Raw genomic sequence first — 25,199 nt, 5'->3', positions numbered from 1 at the left:
CAGGCTGAGCAAGGAAAATTACAAAATGGAGTTTGAGGAGAAAAGAGGCATCAGGAAATGTAAATGGAGCTAAATCCAGTGCTCAAGGAGATAAAGAGTTTGAAGGAAAGTCGGGTGCTAAATGGAACAAAGGGACTGGTGACCTCAGGGCAGGACCTCACTCAGCTGAGCTTCCAACTTGTGGAAAGGATTTAAAGAAAAGCTGAAGTGAAGGGAAATCATCAATTACAGAAAGCCAAAGTAGACGCAATTGATGGGGCACATTCCAGCCCCAGCAAGCAGCAGATCTTGGCAGCTTTGGCCACATGATTCCTGGATTTAGAGTCCAAGATACAAGAAAGGCATTGTAGACTCTCCCTCTGCAACTAAGGAAAGCTGCGGAGGCCAGGCATATGTCAGGCCATTGTGCGAAGCTGTGAAGTTAAAGCCTCCATTGCTTTGGAAACCCCAAGACCTTGGAGATGCCAGAGCCATGAGATAACCTGCCAAGGAAAACTGCTAACAGGGAGTGGATTCAGCACAAGCAAAAAGTGTGCTCCACTCAACAAAGCCGAAAGGAGTTGGAGATCTGAAGAGTGCTTTGACATCAGACGCAGTCATGCAGAATTTGGAGTGTTGCTTTGGTCCAATATTTCCTCACTAGGCTCCCTCTCTTCCCTTTTGGAATTGTAATGCATATTTTATGCCATTGTATTTTGGAAGCATGTGGTTTGCTTTTTCTTTTTAATTTTACAGGGGTTACAGTTAAGACCACCGTGAGTCTCAGAAGAGACTTTGAACTTCTTTTTTTTTTTTTAATTTATTATATATAAGTACACTGTAGCTGTTAAGACACACTGGAAGAGGGCATCAGGTCTCATTACAGATGGTTGTGAGCCACCATGTGGTTGCTGGGATTTGAACTTGGGACCTCTGGAAGAGCAGTCAGTGCTCTTAACCACTGAGCCATCTCTCCAGCCTGAACTTTGGACTTCTAAACACTGTTGAGACTCAGACTATGGGGACTTTTGAAGTTAGACTGAATGCATTTTTTGCATTATGATATGGTTATAATCTTACAGAAGCCACAGAGTGATTTCGATGGTTGAATAAGATTGGACTCCATTGGCTCATATATTTAAAATTCTTAGTCATCAGGGAGTGGCACTACTTAAGAAGGATAGGAGTAGAGGCCTTGTTGGAGTGGGTGTGGCCTTGTTGAAAGAAGTGTGTCTCTAGGGGTGGGCTTTGAGGTTTCAAAAGCCCAAGCCAGACCCAGTGGCTCTCTCTTCATGCTGCCCTACCTGTGGATCCAGATGTGGAACTCTCAGCTACTGCTGCAGCACCATGTCTGCCTGCATGCTGCCATGCTCCCGACTGTGACAATAATGGACTAAACCTCTAAGACTGCAAGCCAGCCCCAATCGAATGCCTTCTTTTCTAAGAGTTGGTCATGGTGTCTCTTCACAGCAGTAGAACACAGAGACAGGCAGGTTAAAGACGGGCAGGCTGTTCATCTGCAAACCGACGCCAACGCTCAGCCTAAGCTGTGGCCATGAGGGACATCTGCTAGAACCCTTGTTTTTGTAGAGTCGATGCTCAATGAATTAGTTGAAGTGAGCCAGGGCACGCCTTTAACCACAGTACCCAGGAGGCAGACAGGCAGGTCTCTGTGACTTACAGGCTCTCCTGTTCTACATAGGGAGCCCGGGCCAGCCAGGGCTGCACAGTGAAAGCCTGTTTCCAAACAAACAAACCCTAAAAACAATTAGGTGAAGTGGATTAAAGTCTAGGAGGGGCCGCTAGCCAGTGCGCGATCTTCGGAACTGAAGAGTGCCCAAAGTCTGAACACGGGGTAAGAGCTTATAGCTTTCTGTCATGCCGCAGCATAGACCTGTCCAGAAGAGGCTAGGTGTGATTTTAACGGCGAAAGCAAAAGATTTGGAGCTTCTGAATAAGATAGCAGAACAGTAAGAAGACGGGGCCTGGCTTGATTAGCGCAGACCAAAGTAACCTCTCTCGTCTCCCACATAGCTAGTTTCCCTCCCTCCTTCTCTTCCTCCCTTTCTTTCTTTCTTTCTTTCTTTTTTTTTTTTTTTTTTTTTTTTGAGACAGACCCTCGAACTAACCACACATCCAAGGACAGATCTTTGCCTCTGTTTCCCAAGTGCTAGAATTATATATAGGCTTGTGCCGCCATGCCCAGCTTCCAACAGATACTTTCTTCTTTCTCTTTACCCACTGTGATGGTTTATATATGCTCAGCCCAGGAAGTGACACTATGAGAAAGTGTGGCCCTGTTCCGGTAGGTTTGGCCTTGTTGGAGTAGGCCTTGTTGGACACGGTGACTGGGGGCTTTAAGACCTTCATCCTAGCTGCCTGGAAGCCAGTCTTCCACTAGCAGCCTTCAGATGAAGATGTAGAACTCTCAGCTCCTCTTGCACCATGCCTGCCTGGATGCTGCCGTACTCTTGCCTTTGGGCTGAACCTCTGAACCAATTAAGCTAGCCCCAATTAAATGTTGTCCTTATAAGAGTTGCCTTGGCGGTGGTTCACAGCAGTAAAACCCTAACTAAGACACTTACTTCCCTTTTTGTTTTCTTTTAAACCAGTCCGACCCATGCCTAACAGCACTTTGATGAGGTGGGTGGGTAGGGGTGCTCCAGCCTTCAGCAAATATTTGCTGAGCACTTCCTAAGGGCCAAGGCCTCATTCAGAGTACTTAAGATCAGTAAAGAAGGAAACATCAGGATTCTATCACCCGGTACAAAATATAGCCCTGAAGAATAATTTAATAAAAAACGGAATTGAAGGAGCCAAGGGCAAGTGCAATTTGCAATCTTTTGAAACTTCGTGTTGATTCTTCGTGAATTTCCCACCGTGCCCCCAACCCCATTCATCTTCCCGGGCCCCCTAGTATCAACCATTGGAATTCTCCACCAAAAAGAAAATTAAGACGAAACAAAGCATCTCATCATGGAAGCTGCAGTGGGTCACAGCGTGTTACATAGTACACCCTTTCATCCACACTTCTTTTTTTCCCCCCAGAGCTGAGGACTGAACCCAGGGCCTTGCTCTTGCTAGGCAAGTGCTCTACCACTGAGCTAAATCCCCAATCCCCGTCCACACTTCTTTACCTGCACATGTTCACTGCAATGAGTCATTGTCTGGTTCAAGGCCTTTGGCTTCTGGTACAATATCAACACTGATCTTCACTGGGAAGTCCTCTCAGAGATACTGTTGTTGGCCTGTGTTACAGAATCCTGTAGCTTTGGGTCTGCAGGACCAACTCCAGCTGCTCCGGCAGTTCATACATGGGGTAAGATGTTGGCGTGGACCAACTCAAAGCACTGGATGTGGACCTGGGTGGTAGTTGAGTTGGTCAGCCCACCAGCTCTCCTGCACCACACCACCAGGGAGAGCTTCAGGCAATTTGCAATTTTTATTGATTTTGCCAAATTGACATTTAAAAAAAAAAGCTTATAGTTGTCTCATGCCTGGATGCTCATTTGGGAGTGTTCTTACTAATTTGACTTTTTTTCTGCTTTTTTTTTCTCTTTCTTCCTTCCTTCCTTCCTTCCTTTCTTTTTTGTTTGTTTTTCAAGACAGGGTTTCTTTGTATAGCCTTTGATGTCCTGGGACTCACTCTGTAGATCAGGTTGGCCTTGAACTCCCAAGTTCCTGCTGCCTTTGCCTCCCAAGTGCTGGGATTAAAGGCATATGCCACCACCACCCAGGCTGAGTGTCGTTTTTCTAAAAAAATATGTTTATTTATTTATTTTTTGCCTGTGTGTTCGTCTGTGCCATGTGTGTGCCTTGTGTTTGCGGAGGCCAGAAGAGGGCATCAGATCTCCTAGAAGCAGAGTTATAGAAGGTTTGAGCTGCCGTGTGGGGTGGTGGGAATTGAACCTGGGTCCTGGAAAAGCATCAAGAGCTCTGAACTGGGGCTGGAGAGATGGCCCAGCGGTTAAGAGCACCGACTACTCTTCCAGAGGTCCTGAGTTCAATTCCCAGCATCCACATGGTGGCTCACAACCATCTGTAATGGGATCTGATGCTCTCTTCTGGTGTGTCTGAAAACAGCGACTGTGTACTCAAATACATAAATAAACATTAAAAAAGAGAGAGAGAGAGAGAGAGCTCTGAACTGCGGAGCCACCTCTCTAGCTCCAATGTTCTGTTTCGTTTGGACAAAATCTTACTGTATAGCTAAGGCTTTCCTCAAACTGCTGATCATCCTTCCTGAGGCTCCTGAATGCTGAATACCTGAATCCCTTCCCACAGCTGTTCTCCATCCGTGAGTGGGGACCCTTTAGGGGGGGCTTTGAATGACCCTTTCATAGGAGTTGCATGTACAGATATTCTGCATATAAGATATTTACATTATATTTATAACAGTATAACAGTAGCAAAATTATAGTTATAAAGTAGCAACAAAATAATTTTATGGTTGAAGGTTGCCACAACTTGATTATTAAAGGGTCACAGTATTAGGTAGGTTGAGAACACTGCTTTACTACATTCTGCTGAAAGGTTCTTTTTCTTTCTATTGTTTTTGTTTGTTCGTTTGTTTGTTTTTTCTGTGTGTAGCCCTGGCGGTCCTGGAACTTGGTTTGTAGACCAGGCTGGCCTTAAACTCACAGAGATCCACCTGCCTCTGGCTCGCAAGTGCTGGAACTAAAGATATGTGCCACCATGCTGGACTGAAGGTTATTCTTTTCTAACCAAAGGGATAACCAAATTCATAGAGCTCTACCTGCCTATAAAAAAGTTATTAGTGTGTACATGTAGGGGGGCACAGTACTACAGTGTATGTGTGTGGAGGTCTGAGGACAATTTTGTGGAGCCGTTTTTCTTTAATTGCCTATATGTGGGTTTAGCCATGGGACTCTCATCTTTTTGCATAGTAAGTCATTTACCCACTGAGCCATTTGTCTGGGACACTCCACTGGTGATTCACATTAACTAGTTTTCTAACTAGCCTGTGAAGACCAGCTAGTCCCAAGGGTTCATGTTGTTATTCCAGCATTTGGGAAGCTGAGGCAGGAGAATAGACATTTGAAGTTGTTCTCAATTTATACAACGAGTTTACAAACAACCTGGGCTACATATTACCCTGTCTCAAACAGAAAAATAAATGACCGTAAAAGCTCTGATTTCTGTCCTCCAGGGCCTGAATTTGAGCAACTTCATAGAAGACATTTACTTAGGGAGAAGTGATCCCTCACAGAGATTTGGGTAGGTTCTAGGCCTTTCTCTCAACTTCAGGAGCAAGGGGCACTATAAACTGTTATTTCTAAAGAATAAGTATGAGGGAAGGGACCAAAAAAATGACATCATCAAGGAGCACACGCTGGTCAAGCATGGGTGTAACAAGTTCAGCCAGCCTTTGGAGGAGGGCTTGGGAGTGGGGGAGGGGGGCTTGGGAAAAGTGTTTGCCCAGGAGAGTGTTGCAACATTGTTGCAGGGAGCTTTTGACCCAGGGTTTTTGCCAGGGGCATAGCCATGCCACGCTGATTCTCTGCACTCTGGGCTGATGCATCACCTGAGCCGATTAGAGGATGATTCTGGCCTCCTTCCTAGAGCTGGAAAATTGTTTGTTTCTGGGACCGTCTGGGAAGACATACTGGGACTAAGGTACAAGCAAAAGAGGCTTTCACTCCAGGGAAGCAGTAAATCGGAGTTCTGATTTCCAGGACGTTCTGATTTTATATATTCTGCTCCACAAGTCGGGCACCTGTTAGACTGGGTGCTCCACTTTTGGATTTGGAAAATATGTTCTACCTCTCATATGTAACAGAAAAGAAGAGGAAGCTGTTCATTGCTTTCAGTGTCTTAGTTTGAGTTGTGGGAGGGAGCAAGAGGTTGGACAGGGATGGCCCCAGTGCTAGGTTTTAATCTCAGATAAATGATCAGCTCCGCCCAGATCCGCGCTCAGGTGAGCCCGTAAGAGGACTCGCGTTGGAACTGGCGTCCTTCTGGCCTCACTAGTTTACCTCTTCCTCCTATCTATGTTCTACGTCGGGCAGTCTGATTGTGTAGCGTGGTCATGTAGTCTGATTCTAGTAAATTCTATGGGGTGGGTTTCAGGAGCGGAGAGGCGCCACGTGTGAAAGGAAAGCAGACGTAGCTTTCAAAAGCAGGTCTACCGCACTGGTTTGGTGTGGCGGCTTACAAACGCCAGAGATAAGAACGTCAGTTGCTCCCAGGGGAGGGAGGGAGGGGACGCCAGGTCCCGGGAGAAGTGCTACTGCCTTTTGGGCCAACAACCCCCTCCCACAGCTACCCAACCCAGCAGCTGGCCGGCCCAGCCCCTGAAGCGATCAGGCCACAGCCCCCAGCCTCGTAGGTTCTCCTCCTAGAGCTGCCCCGCCCATCTCCCCATCCTAGGGCCGGCCCACGGCCCCTCCCACTTCCAAGACTACAAGTCCCGTCAGCCCCGGGTCAGGCATGAGGGCGGGGCCACCGCAGCAGCGAATGGGGAGGAGCCTAGAGCTCAGGCTAGGGAACGCGTGTGCCCAATCGCCAGGCTGCATGGCCTGTGAGCTGATGGGGGGCGGGGAGGAGCCCGCTTGGGCCGGGACAAAAGCCGGATCCCCGGCAGCTGCAGGCGGCTGGAGCGATCCGGGGAGTTGGGGTAAGCTGGTGCTTACGGACAGAGAGCCACACTCGGGCTTTCTCGAAGAGGTGAGTACTGCAATCGTAGGCGCGGGTGCGACCCCCTAGTCCCCACTAAGCTTCCTGCTTCCCTCCCCCAACCCGGAACCACCTCCGGGCTCGCTGGCTGGAAGATCCCGTGCGCTCCCTGCACCTGCTCGGAAGTTTTGTGCGGGTCTCAGCTTTATAGCAGTCTTCGCCCCAGCCGCGGGCCGCATGTCTACACTGCCCCCCCACCCTCAGTCTTTTTCTAGTTCCTGGGAGTTTGCACATTGCTTGCCACCGACCTTGCTTCTCCTCCCTCCTCCGGATTGCCTTTGCGTGTCCTGCTTCTTCTCAGCTCCACCCAGGATCAGCTCTTGAGTCTCTTCGGGCTTTTTTGGGACACTTTTTTGGGCCCCATTCGGGTTCACTACCGGATGCCGGGGCGGGTAGTAGAGATGGCGGTGGCTACTCTCCCCACGCCGGCCGCTCACAAGGCGGACTCAAGCAGGCCCGTCCTCTTAGTTCTCTGGTGAATCCCTTAAGCTCTATGTCGAAGTGGAGCGAGCCGGCCCTGACCACGCGGGGTCGTGCTGCTTAAGAGTGCCTGAGGCCTTGCTGCGAGGACTTGACTCCGGAGCGGCGGCGCTGGTTGGGCTCTCCCTGCTAAGGAGCTCCCTACCGGTGTAGCCCCCAAACAACAGATGGTCAGAGTGCTCTGGAGTCTGGATGAGACAAGCTCCTAGGGTGTGTGTATATGTGTTCGTGCGCGCGCGCGCGTGTGTGCAAAAGATGCTACCTCTCCCTCCTGTCAGGCCTGGCAGAGGTCGGATTCCCAAAGCCTGGTGCTTTCTCCAGTCTTGAAGTTCTGCCATGAGGGGATCCCTCCTGATATAATTTTGGAAAGGACAGCATAAGGGACTTTAGTCTGCCAGCCCACCCTGTCTGTCCCCGCTTTAACATTGCTCAGTATTTTGGGTTTCTTTAATATCGAGAGATAACTTCCCGGGAAGGATCATTTCCACCTCTTAGAAAGCTGCTTAAACATCCCTCCGGAGGTTGGGGGGCGAAGGAGGCCTTGAAGACAGAGTAGCTGCTCTTTTTAAATCTCCATTTAGGCACTGTCTGCTGCAGCAGAGAATTCTCAAGAGAATTTTGCCCTGTTCCTTTGCTATAGGGATTGCTTGCTTGTCGTGCCCTTCCTCCCTCCCTTCCCAGCCCTTAAAGTGAGAGTGTTTTGTCCACCCTAAGAAACATCCTCAGTGGGTCCCAGAGGAGCTTTCTTTTTTTTTTTTTTTTTTGGTTCTTTTTTTTCGGAGCTGGGGACCGAACCCAGGGCCTTGCGCTTCCTAGGTAAGCGCTCTACCACTGAGCTAAATCCCCAGCCCCTGAGGAGCTTTCTTAAAAAGCAGTCTTCATTCATTCTCCCTTTCCTCTGGGCTTGCTCCTGGGGCCTCTGTGAGTGAATGCAGTCCTGGGTCACTCACTGTAGAAAATAGCCCTTTCAACTCAAAAGCTCCCTTTCTTGGAGAGAGAGACAGAGAGAGAGAGAATGTGAGTGTGTGTGTTCATATATGTACGTGCATAGATGCATGCCCATGTTGGATTCTTAGGCATGGTTTCCCATGAAGAGTTTGCAGGTTGTTACCAGGTAGCATTTTGATCAGCAGCTGAGAAAGGCTTTGGGGGTGTGTGCAGGGGGTCTCCGATCCCAGATTCGGATGTCCTTTGTCTCACTGTCCCTAACGACAGAAGTTTCCATGAGTTTGAGTGTGTGCACACTTCCCTCGGGTTTTCCAGGCTTTTTAGATTCTGAAAGGAATTACGAGACCACAAGGATCCATTGCTCTAGAGAGCAGCGAGTCGATGACTGAAGTTTTGATTGATCTCCACTGAGGCCTCCCTGGATGGATGAGCTATACTGCTGAGAAGCCAGGCCCTTCCTCCAGTTAGTCTATGAGCCCTTTGTCTGGCCTAAGCCACAGTACTCTGGTGGCACATCTTGTTTTGGTAAACTGGCAAATTGTTCCTGTATCGTCTCCCTGTTATGTTGTCTCCTGACAGAAGACATCCTTCTGCATAACCCCGCACTAAGATCCGAGACCTAAGAAAATTGTGATTTCCTTCATTTGCTAAGGTTGTCCTTTTTCCTTCATCTTTCACTTAGTTGGGTCTTGGGTCTCTTTTGGGAGGTACTACGTCCTGGGGACTGTTGTCAGTCTCCTGTCAACTGTCTTTATGAGTAGGCTTGGCCTAGGGGCTTCCTTTCTCCTGCAGTGTGTGATCCTGTTTGTTGAAGGTGTACGAGTGGCTGGAAGTGGTCAGTGTCGCCCCCCTCCCCTTTCTGATTAAGGTGCCCTGGGCTTCATTCTGTTTGGGAGGTGGGTAGGGGTGGGTGTGCCCATTCGATTTCAGGACCAGTTTTTCTGGTCTGAGTCGAGAAGGTTGGGAAATGTAAGTGGAGTGGGTGGGGGTGGAGGACTCTGGGGCAGTGGGGCTGGTTGGGATATCTCAGTCAGAAACAAATGAAGGAGGAATTACAAGCCATCCCAGGAGAAGCCCCTTTCCAGCTACCCACTTTGAACCAGGTCCCAAGCTGAGTGTGCCCATTGTGGTGAATTAGAGACAGAAGGTGGCGGCCCAGCCAGGACTAGCATCTGAAGCCTCTCCAGCGTGGCCTGTTGCAGGGGAGTTCAGTGTGGCCCTGTGACACTTGGCTTTCCTGGGCTAGGAGAGAACACTAGCCTTCCTGGATGTGTCAGCCTGCCAGCTCCTTAGCTCCCCCTCCTTACGTGTACTTGACTTTCTCTCTTGAGCAAATTCAACAGCTTCCACTTTGTCTCTTTGGGAGAGGCAGGGGCAACTTGTCTAGATCTAGGCATGCACTTGGCATAATAATGGCTTTCGTTCTCCATCTCATCTCAGTGTTCTCCACAAGCAGCTCTAGGGAGAGAGGGTGTGTCTGCAAGGTAGTGGGCAGGAAGGATGAAAGAATATGCCTTAGAGATTCTCTGGAGTCGAGGGGGGCCAGTCTTGGGAGAAATGGCCTTTCTGTTGGGTTGCAGTAGCTGTTTCCTAGAGACTCATTTGGAAGAGTGTTAGGACCCAAGTCCTAACTGGTGAGTCAGGCTTCTTGGGCAAGTTTATTCCCTCCCGCTGAATTTTTGATTCTTGGTAGAAGAAATGGGATTGTGAATCTTAGTGGACTTGAAGCGCTCACGTGAGATTTAGTTAATCTCTTCCAGGGCTGGGGAGCAAACCCAGGGCCTTATGTGTGTTGGGCTAGCACTCTACCAATGAGCTTCATTTGCAGCTCATAAGAGGAGTTTCTCTACACGTTACCAAAGACAGCTTGTGCCTTCTCCCCAGTTCTGGCTTAGTCGAGGAATGACTATTACAGAGTGGTCCCCAGAGAGATCTCTGTTTTGCTTAGAGGGTTTTGCTCCACACTAACAGCTAAGATGACTCAATGGGTGGATGAGATGATCCGTAGGTCATAGTTTCCTGCCCTAGGACTGCTATGTACTTGGAGGTGGGAGTCTATCCTAGTAGGAACGAGCTTTGAGGTAACTTCCTTTCCTCCCTCCCATCCCACCAGGGCCTGTACTCTATTAGGGCACAGGGGATATATGTGAGTCAGCCTGGGAGTGGGAAGAAACCTGGGGAGGAAACAAGGCCAGCAGTGTTCTAACAGGTCATAGGACATAAAGAGTAGTTCAGTGTGTCTGGGCCCACCTTCGAGAACAGTATTCACATTTGGATCTGGCTCTTGGAGTTCCTAGCTTCCCCTTTGATCTGCCTTTTGCTCTGGACTGAAGGTGGTTGTGGCCAGCTACTTTGCCCAGAGGGAATAGAGACAAGGTTAAGGTTAAGCCAAGAGGAATTGCACTTTTTTTTTGTTGTTGTTGTTTGTTCTCCCTTCCCCTTCCCCTCCCTCCCCCTCCTTGGCTCCCTTCTTCCTTTCCTTCCTCTCTTTCTTTCTCTTTTTGAGACCAGATCTCATATGGCCTAGGCTGGCCTTGACTCTGTGATCCTTGCCCCTCTACCTCCCAGGTGAGGGGAATTATGGGAAGACACTACTGAATCTGGCACCACCTTCATCGTTTTTAAAATTTCTTCACCTCCAGGTCTAAATCTGTGCTGCTGACAGTGAAGCTGCTTGGGCCACACCTTCCATCCCCTCCTGTCAGGGCTGCCTGCCCTTTTTCTTCGTTTTGAGAAAAGTCAAGATCTAGTTTTATTGTCTGGGGGCAGCTGGGAATAGATCCAACCTGTTGGGGGGAAGATTGTGCCTTGGCCTTTCTTCCCAAACTGACCAACCGTTCCCCATCGTCGTCCCCTTGCAGGTAAACCAGGTCCCTCTGCAGCCATGTCAGCCAAGGCAATTTCAGAGCAGACCGGCAAAGAACTCCTTTACAAGTACATCTGTACCACCTCAGCCATCCAGAACCGGTTCAAGTATGCCCGGGTTACTCCCGACACAGACTGGGCCCATCTCCTGCAGGACCACCCCTGGCTGCTTAGCCAGGTAAGCCCTTATTTTCAGCTCAGGCTCTGAGGAGGAGAAAGCCTTTGATTTGTCGGAGGTGTCCCAAGGAGTTCCATGATTGCAGATTCCTCTGTGTCTGCAGCTGGCTGAGCAGGGTCTTGCCTTGACTCTGGGCCCTTCCTTTGGAACCAGACAGACTGGTACCCAGATCACACCTCCATTTATGAACCGCGTGGCCTGGGGCGAATCCATTTCACTTCCCTTGAGTTAGGTTCCCCACCTGTCAAATAGGGTTGACACTTTATGAGCTATAAGGATTAGCAGGAACACCCAGGAAGCATTTACTGTGCTGTCCAGCAGTTGGTAGAAGCTCAGTTAAAAAAAAAAATATGCCTGGTGTGGTGGTGCCTTTAATCACAACACTTGGGAGGCAGAGGCAGGAGGATCTCTGTGAGTTTGAGACCAGCCTGGTGTACAAAGTGTCCAGGAATATTACACAGAGAAACCCTGTCTTGGAAAGCCCCCCTCCAGGCTCCTCCCCCCCCCCCAAAAAAGGCTTATACCTACCTCCCTTCCCCAAAGTGGAACATCTCAGGACATTTAAGAAGTGGGACCTTCAGGCTAGAGAGATGGCTCAGTGGTTAAGATCGAGTAATCTTCTTGTAGAGGACCTGGGTTTGGCTCTAGTTTCCACGTTGCAGCTTACAACCATGGGTAACTCTGGTTCCAGGCGAGCTGATGTCCTCTCCTGCATACATGTAGGCAAAGAACACCTACACATAAGAATGAATGAATAAAGAAATAGGACCTTGTACTTTGTGAAAATGGCTGATGTCTGAGCATGGAGGAGATCAGCCTGGAGTTGACGATCCCACCATAGCATTTTTGGGGTGGCTTCGGGAAGCCCTAGACTTCTTTGGCGGGCCTAGACAAGGCCTTATGGTGTTTCGTTTTTTCCTTTCTGAGGCAGCTGGGATGGTAGTGAATTTCCTGTCTGCCTGTCCCCTGATGGTCAAGAGATTTGGCTGGGGTAGTCAAGGAAAGTTTCCGGGGCAGGAAAGTGGCCCTAGAGGATAAATGTCTAGCTAGATCTGGAAGCGGGGTGATCAAAGCTATACAATTTCACTGCTACATCCCCGTTTCCTTCCCCAACTCCTTCCATTCCAGAGCTTGGTAGTCAAGCCGGACCAGCTGATCAAACGTCGAGGAAAGCTTGGTCTAGTCGGGGTCAACCTCTCTCTGGATGGAGTCAAATCCTGGCTGAAACCTCGACTGGGACATGAGGCCACCGTGAGTCCTGGTGTGGGGTGGGGAGGGGTCAGGGTGGTAACAAGCAGCATGGTGACCTCTAGATCAACCAACCTATGGCTCATAACCTAACCAGTCACATAGCAACAGAGAAAAAGATGGCGTGCACACTGCCCTGGCTGCAGCCCAGTCTTGCCGGTGAGAAGATCAGTCCACTGATAGTGTTTTAGATAAGGTGCACTGCGGTTGTAAGCCCAGAACAGTTAGGAAGCTAGAAGCTGTGACCACCAGCATGGAGATAGGGCTCGTACTTACTCTGAGAACTGCCTGCTCTCCAGTTTCCAAATTCAGTTGTGTGAGTTTGGGATGACGTGCGTACCAGGAGGATGGGAGTAAACCGAGATGGAAAGGGGAGCCACATCATTATTAGGCAAAAAAGATACGCTGGTGGGAGAGCCATGGGTGGAGACAGTTACTAATGCTGAAGACTTAATTCAGTTCTCCCAGCTCCGCGATTCCTCTCAGCTATGAGGATGAGAGCTGAGATGAAATGTGGCTTAGGAGGGTTGGGGATTTAGCTCAGTGGTAGAGCGCTTGCTTAGCAACTGCAAGGCCCTGGGTTCAGTCCCCAGCTCCGAAAAAAAAAAAAAAAGAAATGTGGCTTAGGTAGGCTAAGCTGTGCTCTGAACTGTTTCTTCTCTTTCACAGTCTTCAAGGGGGGTGGGTCTGAATCTTGGCCTAGCCTAGGAAGGATGCGTTTCTATCTGCTTGGCACAGAATCCCGCAGATACTGGTGCTTGTCTGGGATAGGCATGGTCAGAGAAGAGCTGTTTTTTTTTTTCCTATGGCTGCCCTGGGAGGTGGCAGTACCCATTTTCCTCCATGTTGGGCTTCCTCAAAGCAGCTCCTACTGTTTGTTTCCGGTCCTTGTGGGTAAAGACAGATCTTTGAAGTTGTGTCCAGGAATGGAGAGATCTGACCTCTGGGTTCTCAGGCCCCTGGGGAGAGAGTGGCAGGGCTGGGTACTGAACAGTGCCCCCAGGGAGCAAGCACATCATGCTCTCCTCCCTGCAAACTGATGGGAGGGAGATGTCACGGACATCTGAGCTTGGCAGCAGTGTCAGACCTGGCTGGAGCGGCTCATTACCTCTGATGGATCACTGTCTGGTCCCTGACTCAGCAGTGATGCACGGCAGGCGGGGGGCAGGTGGGGGGACTGGGGATGAGGCCTGTCTCGCCTTTGCTGCCGCCAGGGACCCACTCAAGCTGATTAGCTCTGCAGGCCGGCTGTCTTCAGCCAGGAAACACAGGAGGAAAAAGTTTACCTAATCAGCCTTGGGCTCTCTTCTCTCCCACCCCTCAGGCCTAGATGCATGTCCTCAGGCTGGGTCACTATGTCTTCCTCAGGGCAAAGTAGTGTGCCGTCACCATCATACCCAAGTTCCCATCTCCCTTCTTGACTGCCTGGGCTAGGGAGATTGATCAGTGGGCAAGGTGCTTGTCACCAGGCCTGGTGACTTGTGTTTGATCCTTGGGATCCATAAGGTGGAGGGAGAGAACCATCTTGAGTTACCCTCACATCCCCACTCCTTGACATGACATTCGTATGTTCCTGTCCTCCTCCCCAAACATAAGTAAAAATATTCACGCAAAGAGGGGATCTTCTAAGAACTCCTTAAGTTCATCTGGGACCCCATTGTCCTGACTTGTGGACAAGTCACTTTGCCAGATGTGGTGGTAGTGCTTGGGCCTTGCCTTCGTGAAGAATGTACCACACATCTAAGCGGCATCTCCCTCAATTTCTCCTTAGGTCGGCAAGGCCAAAGGCTTCCTCAAGAACTTTCTGATTGAGCCCTTCGTCCCCCACAGTCAGGTATGTGAGGCAGTGCCAAATTGGATCTTCTTCCTCCTTCAGCTTTCTGATTGTCCTCCAAAAATGTTGAAAGGAGAGGTTACGGTGCCAAGGGGAGAAGCCAAGGGCACAAGCCAAGGGCACCAGGGTCTCTAAAGCTCCGGCTGAGGCCTGGAGGAAATTATGAGCAAGGAGTCCAGAGATGAAGGAAAGGCTTGGTTTGCAGCAGAGCAGCTAGAGCAGGTAACAGGGACTTCCTGTTGTTGGGGTGAGGACTTGAGGGCAGGACCCCTTCCCAAGATGGGACCCAGTTGAGGAAGTTGAGGCCTGTCTTTTGCTTGTCGCCTAGGAGAAAGTAGCACGCAGATCGTGGGGTGAATACTTTGTGTTAGGATTTAGAAATGAGACCACAGGGCTTGGGTTCCACTCCTGGGTGAAGCCCTCTGACCCCTTGCCAGTTGAGCACCCTTACCATGCTCTCTGCATGCTCTGTGTCCTTGAAAGGCGGAGGAGTTCTACGTGTGCATCTATGCTACCCGGGAAGGAGACTACGTCCTGTTCCACCATGAAGGGGGTGTGGATGTGGGCGATGTGGACACCAAAGCCCAGAAGCTGCTTGTGGGTGTGGACGAGAAACTGAACGCTGAAGACATTAAGAGACACCTGTTGGTCCACGCCCCCGAAGACAAGAAAGAGTTGAGTTCTGAGAGGGACAGTGTGGGCACAGCCGGGGGGGACAAGAAGTCCAGTGTGACTCAGGGGACATAGGAGAGAGAAAGCAGAGTGGAACGGCTGGCGGGCATAGCTCTGTCTTGAGGAAGGTAGCCACTTGTGTGGGGAGGCTGCTGCCTTGCAATCAGTCTGCAGCATGCCAGTCTCATCCCTCACCTCTTGCCCCTGTCTGTCTGTCTGGTGCTCCCTCTGTCTCTGAGCTTGACAGCTTCTTTCCACCTCTGTGTGAGGAGTGACAGCCAGGGAGCAGGGCTGGCAGAGGACAGTGGGGGCCAAAGGGTCAGGAGTGAAGTGGGGCTGAACTGTCAGACAGTGAGCCTGCTGTGTGTAGGTGACGGGGTGGGAATGGGAGCTGGGTGCCTCGTCCTGCACTGACTGATTAACTGGCCTTCTTTCCCTCTCCCTTCTAGAATCCTGGCCAGCTTCATCTCCGGCCTATTCAATTTCTACGAAGATCTTTACTTCACCTACCTTGAGATCAACCCCCTTGGTAACATGCTTTGTTTGCTGGGACAGGATGGGGATGGGATGCTGCCCCCATGCCTACAGTAACTCTGGCCCTGGTGCCAGAAGGCAGTACAAAACTTCTATGGGTACCCAGGGTGTCCCCATAAGGGTGGTCTCCAGTGTCACCTCCGGTTTCTAAGCACCCGGGACTGTAACTTATTCATACCATAACCAACTGCAGCTTCTTTCTCTGGCCCTAATTTGTCCTGCTCTGGGGAATCCTGGCTTTGGACTGTCTATGGTGTTGTCTCTGCCTGCCAGTTAGGCTCCCCAGGCTCTGGTCTGATCCTCCTGGTACCCGGAGGCCTCTCTCTTGGGTATTGGTCAATCATTTACTACCCCTAACACCAAGAAGAGCTGGCTGTAGGCTCTCAAGCTGTGAAGGAGGCAGATGGCCTGGCAGAATCTGGCTAGGCCTCTCAGGGCAAAGTCCATGAAGAAGGGAATTACCAAATTTCAGCTGAGAATGCGGCTCCTCTAATGGGCCAGATGGCTGTGTGCTAACTTAATTAGCTAAATGGCCTGGGGACAAATATGGATGCTCAGTGAGGAATTGCAGATGAATGTGTTGGCCGGGGGCCCAGAGCACTCTGGGGTACCTTGCATAGACACTGAGACTTCCTCAGCTAGACTACAGAAGCCCGGGATGTGCACACCTTCTGGTAGTAGAGGTTTATGAATGGCGTGTGATGCTGTGCTGCTACTTGGGTTTGAACCCAAAACCTAGACCAACAGGGCTCTTCGTCGTTGGTTTGGGTTTTGCTGTTGTTTTGAGGTAGGGCCAAGTTTAGTCCACACTGTCCTCAAACCCACTCACTATAGCCGAGGATGAGCTTGAACTTCTGTCCTGATTCCCCTGTGCTTCCGTACCCGCTTCCACAGTTGTTATTTAAGTTAATTTTAAATGGTTAAAGATTATTTTATTGATGTCTTTGTGAGGATGTGTGCCTATGTTGGCCAGAAAAGTATGTCTGACGGCTGGAGTTACAGTTTTGAGCTGCCTCACGTGGGTTCTGGCACTTGAACTCATGTTCTGTAGAGGAGCAGCAAGCTCTCTTTAACTATCTCTCATCCCCTAGTTAGTATTTTCTTATATATTTGTTTATTTCCCCCCCTGTGTGCGCGTGTGCGCGCGTGAAGCAGAGAGGACAGCCTATGAGAGTCCGGTCTCTGCTCCTACCATATGGCCTGGAGGCAAATACCTTTCTGCACTGATCAATCTCACAGTCTTTTATTTATTCTTTAATATATTATTTGGTATAAGGGATTGAACCTATGGCCTCTCCCATGTACTTTTTTTTTTTTTTTTGGTTCTTTTTTTCGGAGCTGGGGACCGAACCCAGGGCCTTGCGCTTCCTAGGTAAGCGCTCTACCACTGAGCTAAATCCCCAGCCCCTCCCATGTACTATTAACCCCAGAAAACAGGGTGTTTTTGTTTGTTCGTTTGTTTGTTTGTTTTTCATGTCAGGGCTATGGGTAGGCCAGTGCTTGAGTATTTAAAGCAGGGAGAATGGCATTCTTTTGAAGATGTCCCAAAACTTGCTATGATAACTAACAGGTCTCGTTTGACCTGTTTTCAGGTCAGTGAGTGGGGACTGTTCTGACAGGATTTTCCTTGTGCTGGCGACGTATCACAATACGTGGTTATTCGGTGTGTGTGAGAGGGCACCTGGCGGAGTCTGGAGGGGTGGTTGGAGAGTTGGTGTCTGACACTGTTTTGACTTTTCTCCTAGTGGTGACCAAAGATGGTGTCTACATCCTTGACCTGGCGGCCAAGGTGGACGCCACTGCTGACTACATCTGCAAAGTCAAGTGGGGTGATATAGAGTTCCCTCCCCCCTTTGGGCGTGAGGCATACCCAGAGGTAAGGCAGCTTTGGGAAGGAGATAGAGGGTGATGGGGCCTAGGAGACAGTGACTAATCCTAGATGATCATTTGGTCCCCTTTTTGGCTCTGTATTTGGCAGGAAAGGAAAGACAGAGAGCCATTTAATTTTCTTAAAACCCCAGTGAGGTTGGGGGTCGGGGTGGAAATCAGCCAAGGCCCTGAATCCTGGCCAGAAACCCTTTTAGACAGCGCTCTCAGTCAGCCTCCCCAGGCTTCTGACTTGATTTGCTGCTCCTTGATTATTCCAAGTGGCTCTTCCCAACCCTGATGGGAAGGAAGGTTCTTCTCCTGGCCACTGGCTGAGAATTTTAATTGCTGCTTCCCATCCCATCCTCTGAGAGGTCCTCCCAGCAGGATCAGGCCTCCTGTGAGAGCATCTAGCCAGGCTGGCGGGAGGAACAAGGGCTGGGGAGAGAACAGGGTGTGAGGTGAGCTGAGGGTAGGAGCTACTGTGCGGAGTGTGAGGGAAGCAGTGGGACCTAGTGAGATCTGGGTTTGGACAGAGGACGGAGGACTCAATGTCAGGAAATGGAAGCGAGAGATTTGTTTCTAGGCTTTGGGGTGGTTTTGGTTCTTTAAAGTTACTATCATATTCTGTCCCGGGCCTGGGGCTTTGCACAGTCTTCAGCCCACTGTAGTGATTGAGGAACCTTTAAATGTGATAGTTCTTCAGATAGAGAACTGCAGTCTTGGGTTTGGGACCTTGTGAACAGGGTGCTCAAAAGGCCACCTGTGGTTCTCTGGTCCCCAGGAAGCCTACATTGCAGACCTGGATGCCAAAAGTGGGGCGAGCTTGAAGCTGACCTTGCTGAACCCCAAGGGGCGGATCTGGACCATGGTTGCCGGGGGTGGCGCCTCTGTCGTGTACAGGTGACGAGAAGGAGGGGTGCAGGTGGTTGCCAGCCAGGTTCACCCAACTCAGTTCCATGTGCGGATTTGTCTGGGGTCCCTAGTTTCTCACATGTCTGGGTCCAGGATCATACTGGACAGATGAAAGCAGCGACATCCTTGAGGGCTTCAAATGGCTCCAGGACCGGGGCCAGCGTCTTCTCTAACCTTACAGAGTTAAAAGTGATCCCACTGTATGGTTTTAGTTCTTGTAATTGATGACGTGTGCTTCACAGAAACGTAACAAACACAAAAGTACACTAGAAAGTCACAACTACTCACCCATTCCTCAGAAGCTCAGAGAACATCTTCCCCTGTCCTCCTCTGGCATTTTAATATCTAGTTAAGCATTTGCACTTTCTCAGTTCATAGAAATAATTGGGATCATGCTTTACACCCTTTCGAACGACTGGCAGTTTTTTTCTCAGAAACTGTGGTAGATGTGTGATCTGCCACGGCCCTCCTGCTGCCCTGGCTGCTGTAGCTTGCTCCTTGGGGATTCTTGCAATATACTAGTTCTTGTATCTTTGGGCTGTGTCAGGCAGCCTCTCACTGTTCATTTTACCCACGCCGTCTGCCCAGGATCTTGGTGCCCTGAAGCTGGCAAAATGCTCTGCCTGGGAGAGTCTCAGGGCACACAGGCCTTTAAGAGAGGCTCGAGTGGGGGTTGAAGGTTATAGGTCTTCGGGGCCAGTTCTGCAGGCTGACTTCCACGTTTGTGGGCATGTTGGGTAACCCTGTACAGGTTTGACCCGCTTGTGCCCTGAACCAAGCCCTGAGTTCTGTGTCTCTCCGGCAGTGATACCATCTGTGATCTTGGAGGTGTCAACGAACTGGCGAATTACGGGGAGTACTCTGGTGCCCCCAGTGAACAACAGACCTATGACTACGCCAAGACCATCCTCTCACTTATGACTCGAGAGAAGCACCCGGATGGTGAGGCACAGGCATGAGTGCATAGAATGAATGTACACACACCTTCTTGGGGGCACAGTGTATGGAAGACTGGAGCTAGAAATCACAGAGGCCATAGTCCTTTGTAATGTAGACCTAGGCACTTAATTTCAGGATCTGTTTTTCTTTCGAAGTGCTAGTGGACACTGGTAACACCAGTCATGGGCTTACACTGGGCAAGGAGATCGTGTGAAATTCATCTCCTGTATGAATAGGGAGCTGGATGAGGGAACGGCTGCTGTGGTAAACTTGGAGCTTAGTGATTCTCAGTTTACCAGGCTTTGTGATTCCCAGTCCCTTTCCCACATTCCCAGTGTTTAGGGCTGTACATACCAGTTCCCCTTAAGAGAGAGAAAGATTCCTACCAGCAGTATCAAGACACCAAGCTGGACTTCTGGGTACCAACCGGAAGATAGGGAGTGAAGGTTTGAGTGACCGCCGCTGGGTAACATGGGTAGTGGACACTTGAGCAAGCTGAGTGGGTATCTGGGGAGATCATCTTGCTTGCTCCCTGTACCCCTTCCAGTAAGGGCATCTTTGCTCGAAGGACCCAGAATGGCCTCAGTTGAGTTTCTGGGGCCAGGCTCAAGTCCTCTGTGTCTCCAACTTTGACTTTGTTTTTTACTCCCAACCCAGGCAAGATCCTCATCATTGGAGGCAGCATTGCAAACTTCACCAACGTGGCCGCCACCTTCAAGGTAACCAGCTGTGAGCAGTGGGGGAAATGGGCTTGGGGTTAGCAGAGGTGAGCCTGAGGCAAGTTTCTGTGCATTGCCTTAACCTGGGTAAGGGCCTGTGACCTAAGGTCGGTCTGTCTGTCTCTTTTGGTATTGGAGATTGAAGCCTGTCCTAGGGTCCTTGCGGAGAAAGCAGGAGACAGGAGATGTGGATCTGAAGCTGTGTGTCTCTGCACACAGTGTCTGTTTAGCTTTTGCTAAAACAACTCTCCCGTCTGTAGCAGACGGAAATGGTTCTGAGATTGGACATGATTGTCCTTATTCTCAGCAGCTCTGATGAGGACAGCTTCTGATGACCTCATCCAGCCGGAGTCCTCTAAGTCTGTGTCCTTGTGCTTGGCCATGAGGCAGGACCTTGGGAACAGCCTTTTTAAAAAACACGACTTCAGGCCACGAAGATGATGAAGCTGCCGTGTCTCGGTTTCCACCTCTTCAGGCTGGCCTTTCAGAAGGCTGTTTATTATTCCATGTTGTGGGGCCCAGGGAGATTTTAAGGAAACATGCCCCGTGGGGCCATCCCATCTCTGTCTTCAGGATAATGGTGTCCACTTCGAAAGTCTGAGCTCTCCAGAAGTGCAGGACTGTGGTTCATTAGGTCCGCCTACACGATCTCCCTGATTGGGCCTGATTCGTTGAAGCAAGCTTATGGCTTTAACTTGGGAGTGTCTTGTGACACAGATAGCATCCCTGGTAGGTACTGAGCAGGAATTGTATAGCATCCTGTGACATGCTTTTGGTGATAGAGGTTACACTTCCAGTCTATGTCTAGAGAAGTACAACCTCTTATCTTCCATACTGATAGGCTACCATCGTAAGAGCTGTTCCGTAAATCACTTAGGTGCCTTTTGACATTTAGGAAGACCGTATCTTCATAACTGAGAGGCCTTGTAACATAGACTCCCCTGCCCTAATTGCACTAAGAGGCATGTTAGTTAGTGCAATGACTGCAGGCAGAACAGAGAGACCTGCAAACACTGCTCTTGGCAGTCCTGTGTGCCTGAGTCTTGAGGGGTATGGCTTTTGGCTACTCTCTGGCCACACGTTGGGCTTTTAGTTGTGAGGTTTGCTTAGCCCGTCGATAGTCCTTAACCAGTAGGGCCTGCTGTGCTGTGTGAGAAGCAGGCCTTGTCATGTGCAGCTGGCAGTTCGTTTGTTTACTGTGGGTCTGCATTGGTTTGCAGCTGCCTCTTCTTTTTTTTTTTTTTTTCCAGAGCTGGGGACCGAACCTATGGCCTTGTGCTTGCTAGGCAAGCGCTCTACCACTGAGCTAAATCCCCAACCCCTGCAGCTGCCTCTTAATGACGCGTCTCTATCGTCCTTTTGGCTTTCTCTAGGGCATTGTGAGAGCAATTCGAGATTACCAGGGTCCCCTGAAGGAGCACGAGGTCACCATCTTTGTTCGAAGAGGTGGCCCGAACTATCAAGAGGGATTACGAGTGATGGGAGAAGTTGGTAAGATGGGGAACTTTTCCTCCCCGCCTTTTAAAGATGGTTTTACTTTATGTATATGGAGTGTTTTGCCTGCGTGTTTGCCTGTGTACTGTGTGCAGCGTTTGGTGTGCACAGATAACAAGAGGGCAGAGGGTGCTTAGGAACTGGCGTTAAAGATGGTTGGTAGTCATCGTGTGGATGCTGGGAATTGAGCCTGGGTTTTCTGCAAGAGCATCCAAGTGCTCTTAACTGCTGAGCGATCTCCCAGCATTCTCTCCTTTCTGTCTGGAGCATCTGGGGAGGGGTCTTGGGACTCTTCGAGGCTCTACCACGCCCTGGCAGAGTGTCCTTAAAATGAGAGTGGTTGGGCTTTACATTTAATAAATGCAGAATGTCTGCTCTGTGCCTAGTAGTGTGCTGGGTACTGGGGTTTTAGCTTGACTGTAATGTTAGGCCATGAAGTAATTAAAGGGGACAGTTGACTAGAAAGGGTGACATTTTAGTAATTATCTAGAGCAGGGGAGAGCAGCTTAGGGATGATTTCTGTACAGGAAATGTCATATTCCAAGGCTCTACAGTGGACCCATCTAGAAGGTAGGGAAAAGAGTACCAGAGGGGAGGGCTGTAGACAAGAGGAAGGAGGTGGAGCTGTACAGGTTCCGAACAGGCGTGGCCGTGACCCTGAGTTGGCACCTCTTTCTATGTTTGTGCAGAGGAGTAGCATACACTGACTTAGGTGTGAGCGGGTGATTGGTGTAACTATGGGCCTTTCCACTCACATCCCAGTTCCTGAAGTATCAACTCTGAAACTTAATTACTAGCTCATAACTTAATTAACCCGCTTATTCTATTCCAAGAGCGCCACATGACAGTTACCTCTTCTCTGTTTCATGCATCTGTCTCCTCAGAGTTCAGGGCAGATCTCTTCCCATGCCTGACTCTGTCCCAGGTTTCCCCTCTCTCTGCTGGAACTCCTGTCGCCTATTCCCACCTAAGCTAATAGGCCAATCAGCTTTTTATTGACAGGTGATGCTTCCAATACAGCACACAAGAGACTCTCCTCATTTCCTCCTTTCAGTCCAATAAAAGGCTCTTTCTCGTTCAATAATAACCATATACAATAATAACAATTGTGAAAAGATCAGGTAAGATTAAATTCATAATGTCCAGTCACTATCCTGTCTTGGTTAGAGTTCTGTACCTAAGTCATCAATATCTATCATAACTTTCATTAACCAACCTAAAAACATCTTCTTAGACCTTAAAACACTTTTCTAAATCCTAAATAACTTAAGCTTAACTGTGAGACTGAAACCCTGTAGTCGTCAGCCCCATCAGAGACCTGAGAAATTATCGAGTGTGCAGGAGGTGCAGGCAAGAGCTTCCCAACTATAGAAATGACAGGAAAACCTCGCTGCCTGGACAGTCCCCCCAAATTTCTGTGTCATGGGAGCATCATCTTCAGCCTTCTGGCCCAGAATATCTAACAGACTTTTCTAGGAAGCAGGAATTCGGAGGGACTTGCCTACCTTGTCACTGAGAAGCTCAGCAGTTGACTTCCCTGCATCTTGTTTACCCAGTTTGGACAGTATACTGTCCGCAGTTGACCTGTAAGGGGAGCTTCTTACCCAGTGGCCAGCTTGCCACATGTGAAACAAACTCTGTAAGGGGATTCCTGATGCACCTCATCTTCTTTGAAGTAGTATGATGTTGCTGCCAGGAGCAGACCTCTCATTGTCAGAAAACACTTTTGTTAATAAAGCATCCTTAAATGTCATTTTCTGTGGGTCTCTGAGCTTTTCTGAAGACCATTTAACTATAGTGTATCTGAATAGGGTAACATGGCTTCTTTCTAGCTATCTACTATTTTTTCTACTTTGAAAGCATCTTCCTGTAATTAACCAGACTGGTATCTAACGTGACCATGACTGGCTGAATGCTAACTTGCATTTTTTAAATTAGCCCACACAGTTTGCAGTAGCAGCTTTCAAGGACTAGAGCTTCGTATTACATGCGTTATAATACCTTAAACAAGAGTTGAAACATAAATACATAATGTGCTGCGGCAAGCTGTAATCGTAAATCTGTGTCAACATACAAAGTCTATGCCAATGTGAAAGTAACTTGTCTTGATGTTCTTTGGTCTAAAAGTAGATTCAGTGATCTACTCTTTAGCCAGGTGGTGGCGTATGACTTTAATCCCAGCACTTGGAAGGCAGAGACAAGTGGATCTTTGTGAGTTCAAGGCCAGCCTGGACTACTGTGAGTTCTAAGGATGCAAGGAGATACCCTCTTTCAACAAAACCAAAAACAAAACCAAAAAAAAAAAAAAACCACAAACAAACCACAAATAAAAACAAATTACCTTTTAATTTATCTTTCCTATACCCCCTTTTTTCTTTTATCCCTTCTCCCCACTTTCCCCCATAACATTAGATAGGAGAGAAAGAAGAATGGAAAAAAGAAAGAAAAATAAACCTCTGAGTCTATCCTTCCACATTTTGTTTCCTCCCTGTCCAAGACCATAACAGCTTGTAACGACCCCCCCATCCCCCTTAAATGAGAACACAAAGCCGTCATCCAAAAAACCATCTACCCCACCTCTTGGGAATGGGTGTCACTCTCTTAAAACTGCTTTCTGCTATCTGGGGTGTTGTTTTCCTTTTGGGGAGAGGGCCCTAAGCCTTTGGGGTTTGGTTAATCTTAAGGATGCTAGCAGTAGCATTTGCAGTTCGGTTTCTGCATGCTGAGAGAGTTCAGGGCTTAAACGAAGTCCTGGCTGGAACAGTCCATGATGCTGGATCACCCAGCTGGCTGTCCTGGGTACAGATTTTGTGGAAACGGCAGCTGGAATAAACAGTTTGAGCCTCTCAGCATCCTTTTCAGAACATACAAGCCTTCACAAGTGGTATGCATTTCTGCACTATCGTATGTATGGAATGTACAGTGTGCGTAGATCAGTCACATTTGATTTGCTGCTCTCTGTTCAAGCAGGTAAGGCATCCATTTTCATCAGGTAGTTTGGACTGTATAACCACATTATAAATCTCCATTCGTGCCCTTCGAGAGGATGGGTTAGTAAGTCCAGAGGATTTTGTAGCCAACAAGATTTGTTGGCTGTGCATAGCTGAAGTTCTGTCTGGAGACATTTTCATGTCTCAGCCAGTCTCACAGATGACTCCAAGTGGAGGGAGCAGCAATACCAGTGACCTATTTGTTGGTCTTCCTGATTTTATCTATCTGTAGTCAGGATATTCGGAGGCTCTCCCCCTGTCAAACCGGATTTTAATCAATTTAGAAGGAATGCACACTTTTCTTTTCCTGTGGAAACAAATGCAAAATCTCTCTCCAAAGTAACACATTTCCTTCCTTCCATCCCGAGGTTAGGGCATCATTAATATAAACAGTCCACTTTAGTTCAGTATAGTCCACTTTAGTTCCCCATAATCCAGTGTCTCTCAGCAGCTGTGTTATCTGTTTCATTGACATTTAAAAATTTGAAGTCGGACTGGACGGATGGCTCAGTGGTTAAGAGCACGACTCTTCCAAAAGTCCTGAGTTCGATTCCCAGCAGCCACATGGTGGCTCACAGACATCTGTATTGGGATCTGATGTCCTCTTCTGGTATGTCTGAAGAGTGACAGTGTACCCACATATATTAAATAAATAAATCTTTAAAAAAAAAAAAGAAAAGAAAAATTTGAAGTCAATAAAGCATTATTTAATCTATCTCTGGGAGATCTCATATTCCCTTTCTGTTCTGTGAACATTTTCTTTAAAGTCCTGTTCGATCTCTCCATAATTGCTTGACCTGTAGGATTGTACGATATATCTGTAACAAGTTCTGTGGCATAAT

At 48.9% G+C, this 25,199-nt stretch overlaps 1 protein-coding gene across 3 annotated transcripts in view; it reads left to right on the top strand.

Annotated features, from left to right (window-relative positions):
- The first annotated feature begins 5,594 nt into the window (after positions 1–5,594).
- Acly (ATP citrate lyase) overlaps positions 5,595–25,199 on the top strand; it is a 52,204-nt gene continuing 32,599 nt past the window's right edge. For 2 of the 3 annotated variants that reach the window (NM_001111095.1, NM_016987.2), the window contains exons 1-11: positions 6,569–6,666; positions 10,965–11,146; positions 12,275–12,397; positions 14,166–14,228; positions 14,712–14,902; positions 15,350–15,429; positions 17,180–17,310; positions 18,085–18,203; positions 19,021–19,157; positions 19,812–19,873; positions 21,247–21,364. In NM_001111095.1, coding sequence (NP_001104565.1) covers positions 10,988–11,146; positions 12,275–12,397; positions 14,166–14,228; positions 14,712–14,902; positions 15,350–15,429; positions 17,180–17,310; positions 18,085–18,203; positions 19,021–19,157; positions 19,812–19,873; positions 21,247–21,364 — 1,183 coding nt within the window. In that variant the 5' untranslated portion in view covers positions 6,569–6,666; positions 10,965–10,987. Of the gene's footprint in view, positions 5,617–6,568; positions 6,667–10,964; positions 11,147–12,274; positions 12,398–14,165; positions 14,229–14,711; positions 14,903–15,349; positions 15,430–17,179; positions 17,311–18,084; positions 18,204–19,020; positions 19,158–19,811; positions 19,874–21,246; positions 21,365–25,199 lie in introns of those variants that run through there. The other variant, XM_039085164.2, reaches the window with a different exon arrangement.

Source organism: Rattus norvegicus, chromosome 10 (assembly GCF_036323735.1).
Source record: "Rattus norvegicus strain BN/NHsdMcwi chromosome 10, GRCr8, whole genome shotgun sequence".
Classification (NCBI taxonomy): Eukaryota; Metazoa; Chordata; class Mammalia; order Rodentia; family Muridae; genus Rattus; species Rattus norvegicus.
This window is presented reverse-complemented; position numbering and strand designations above follow the sequence as displayed.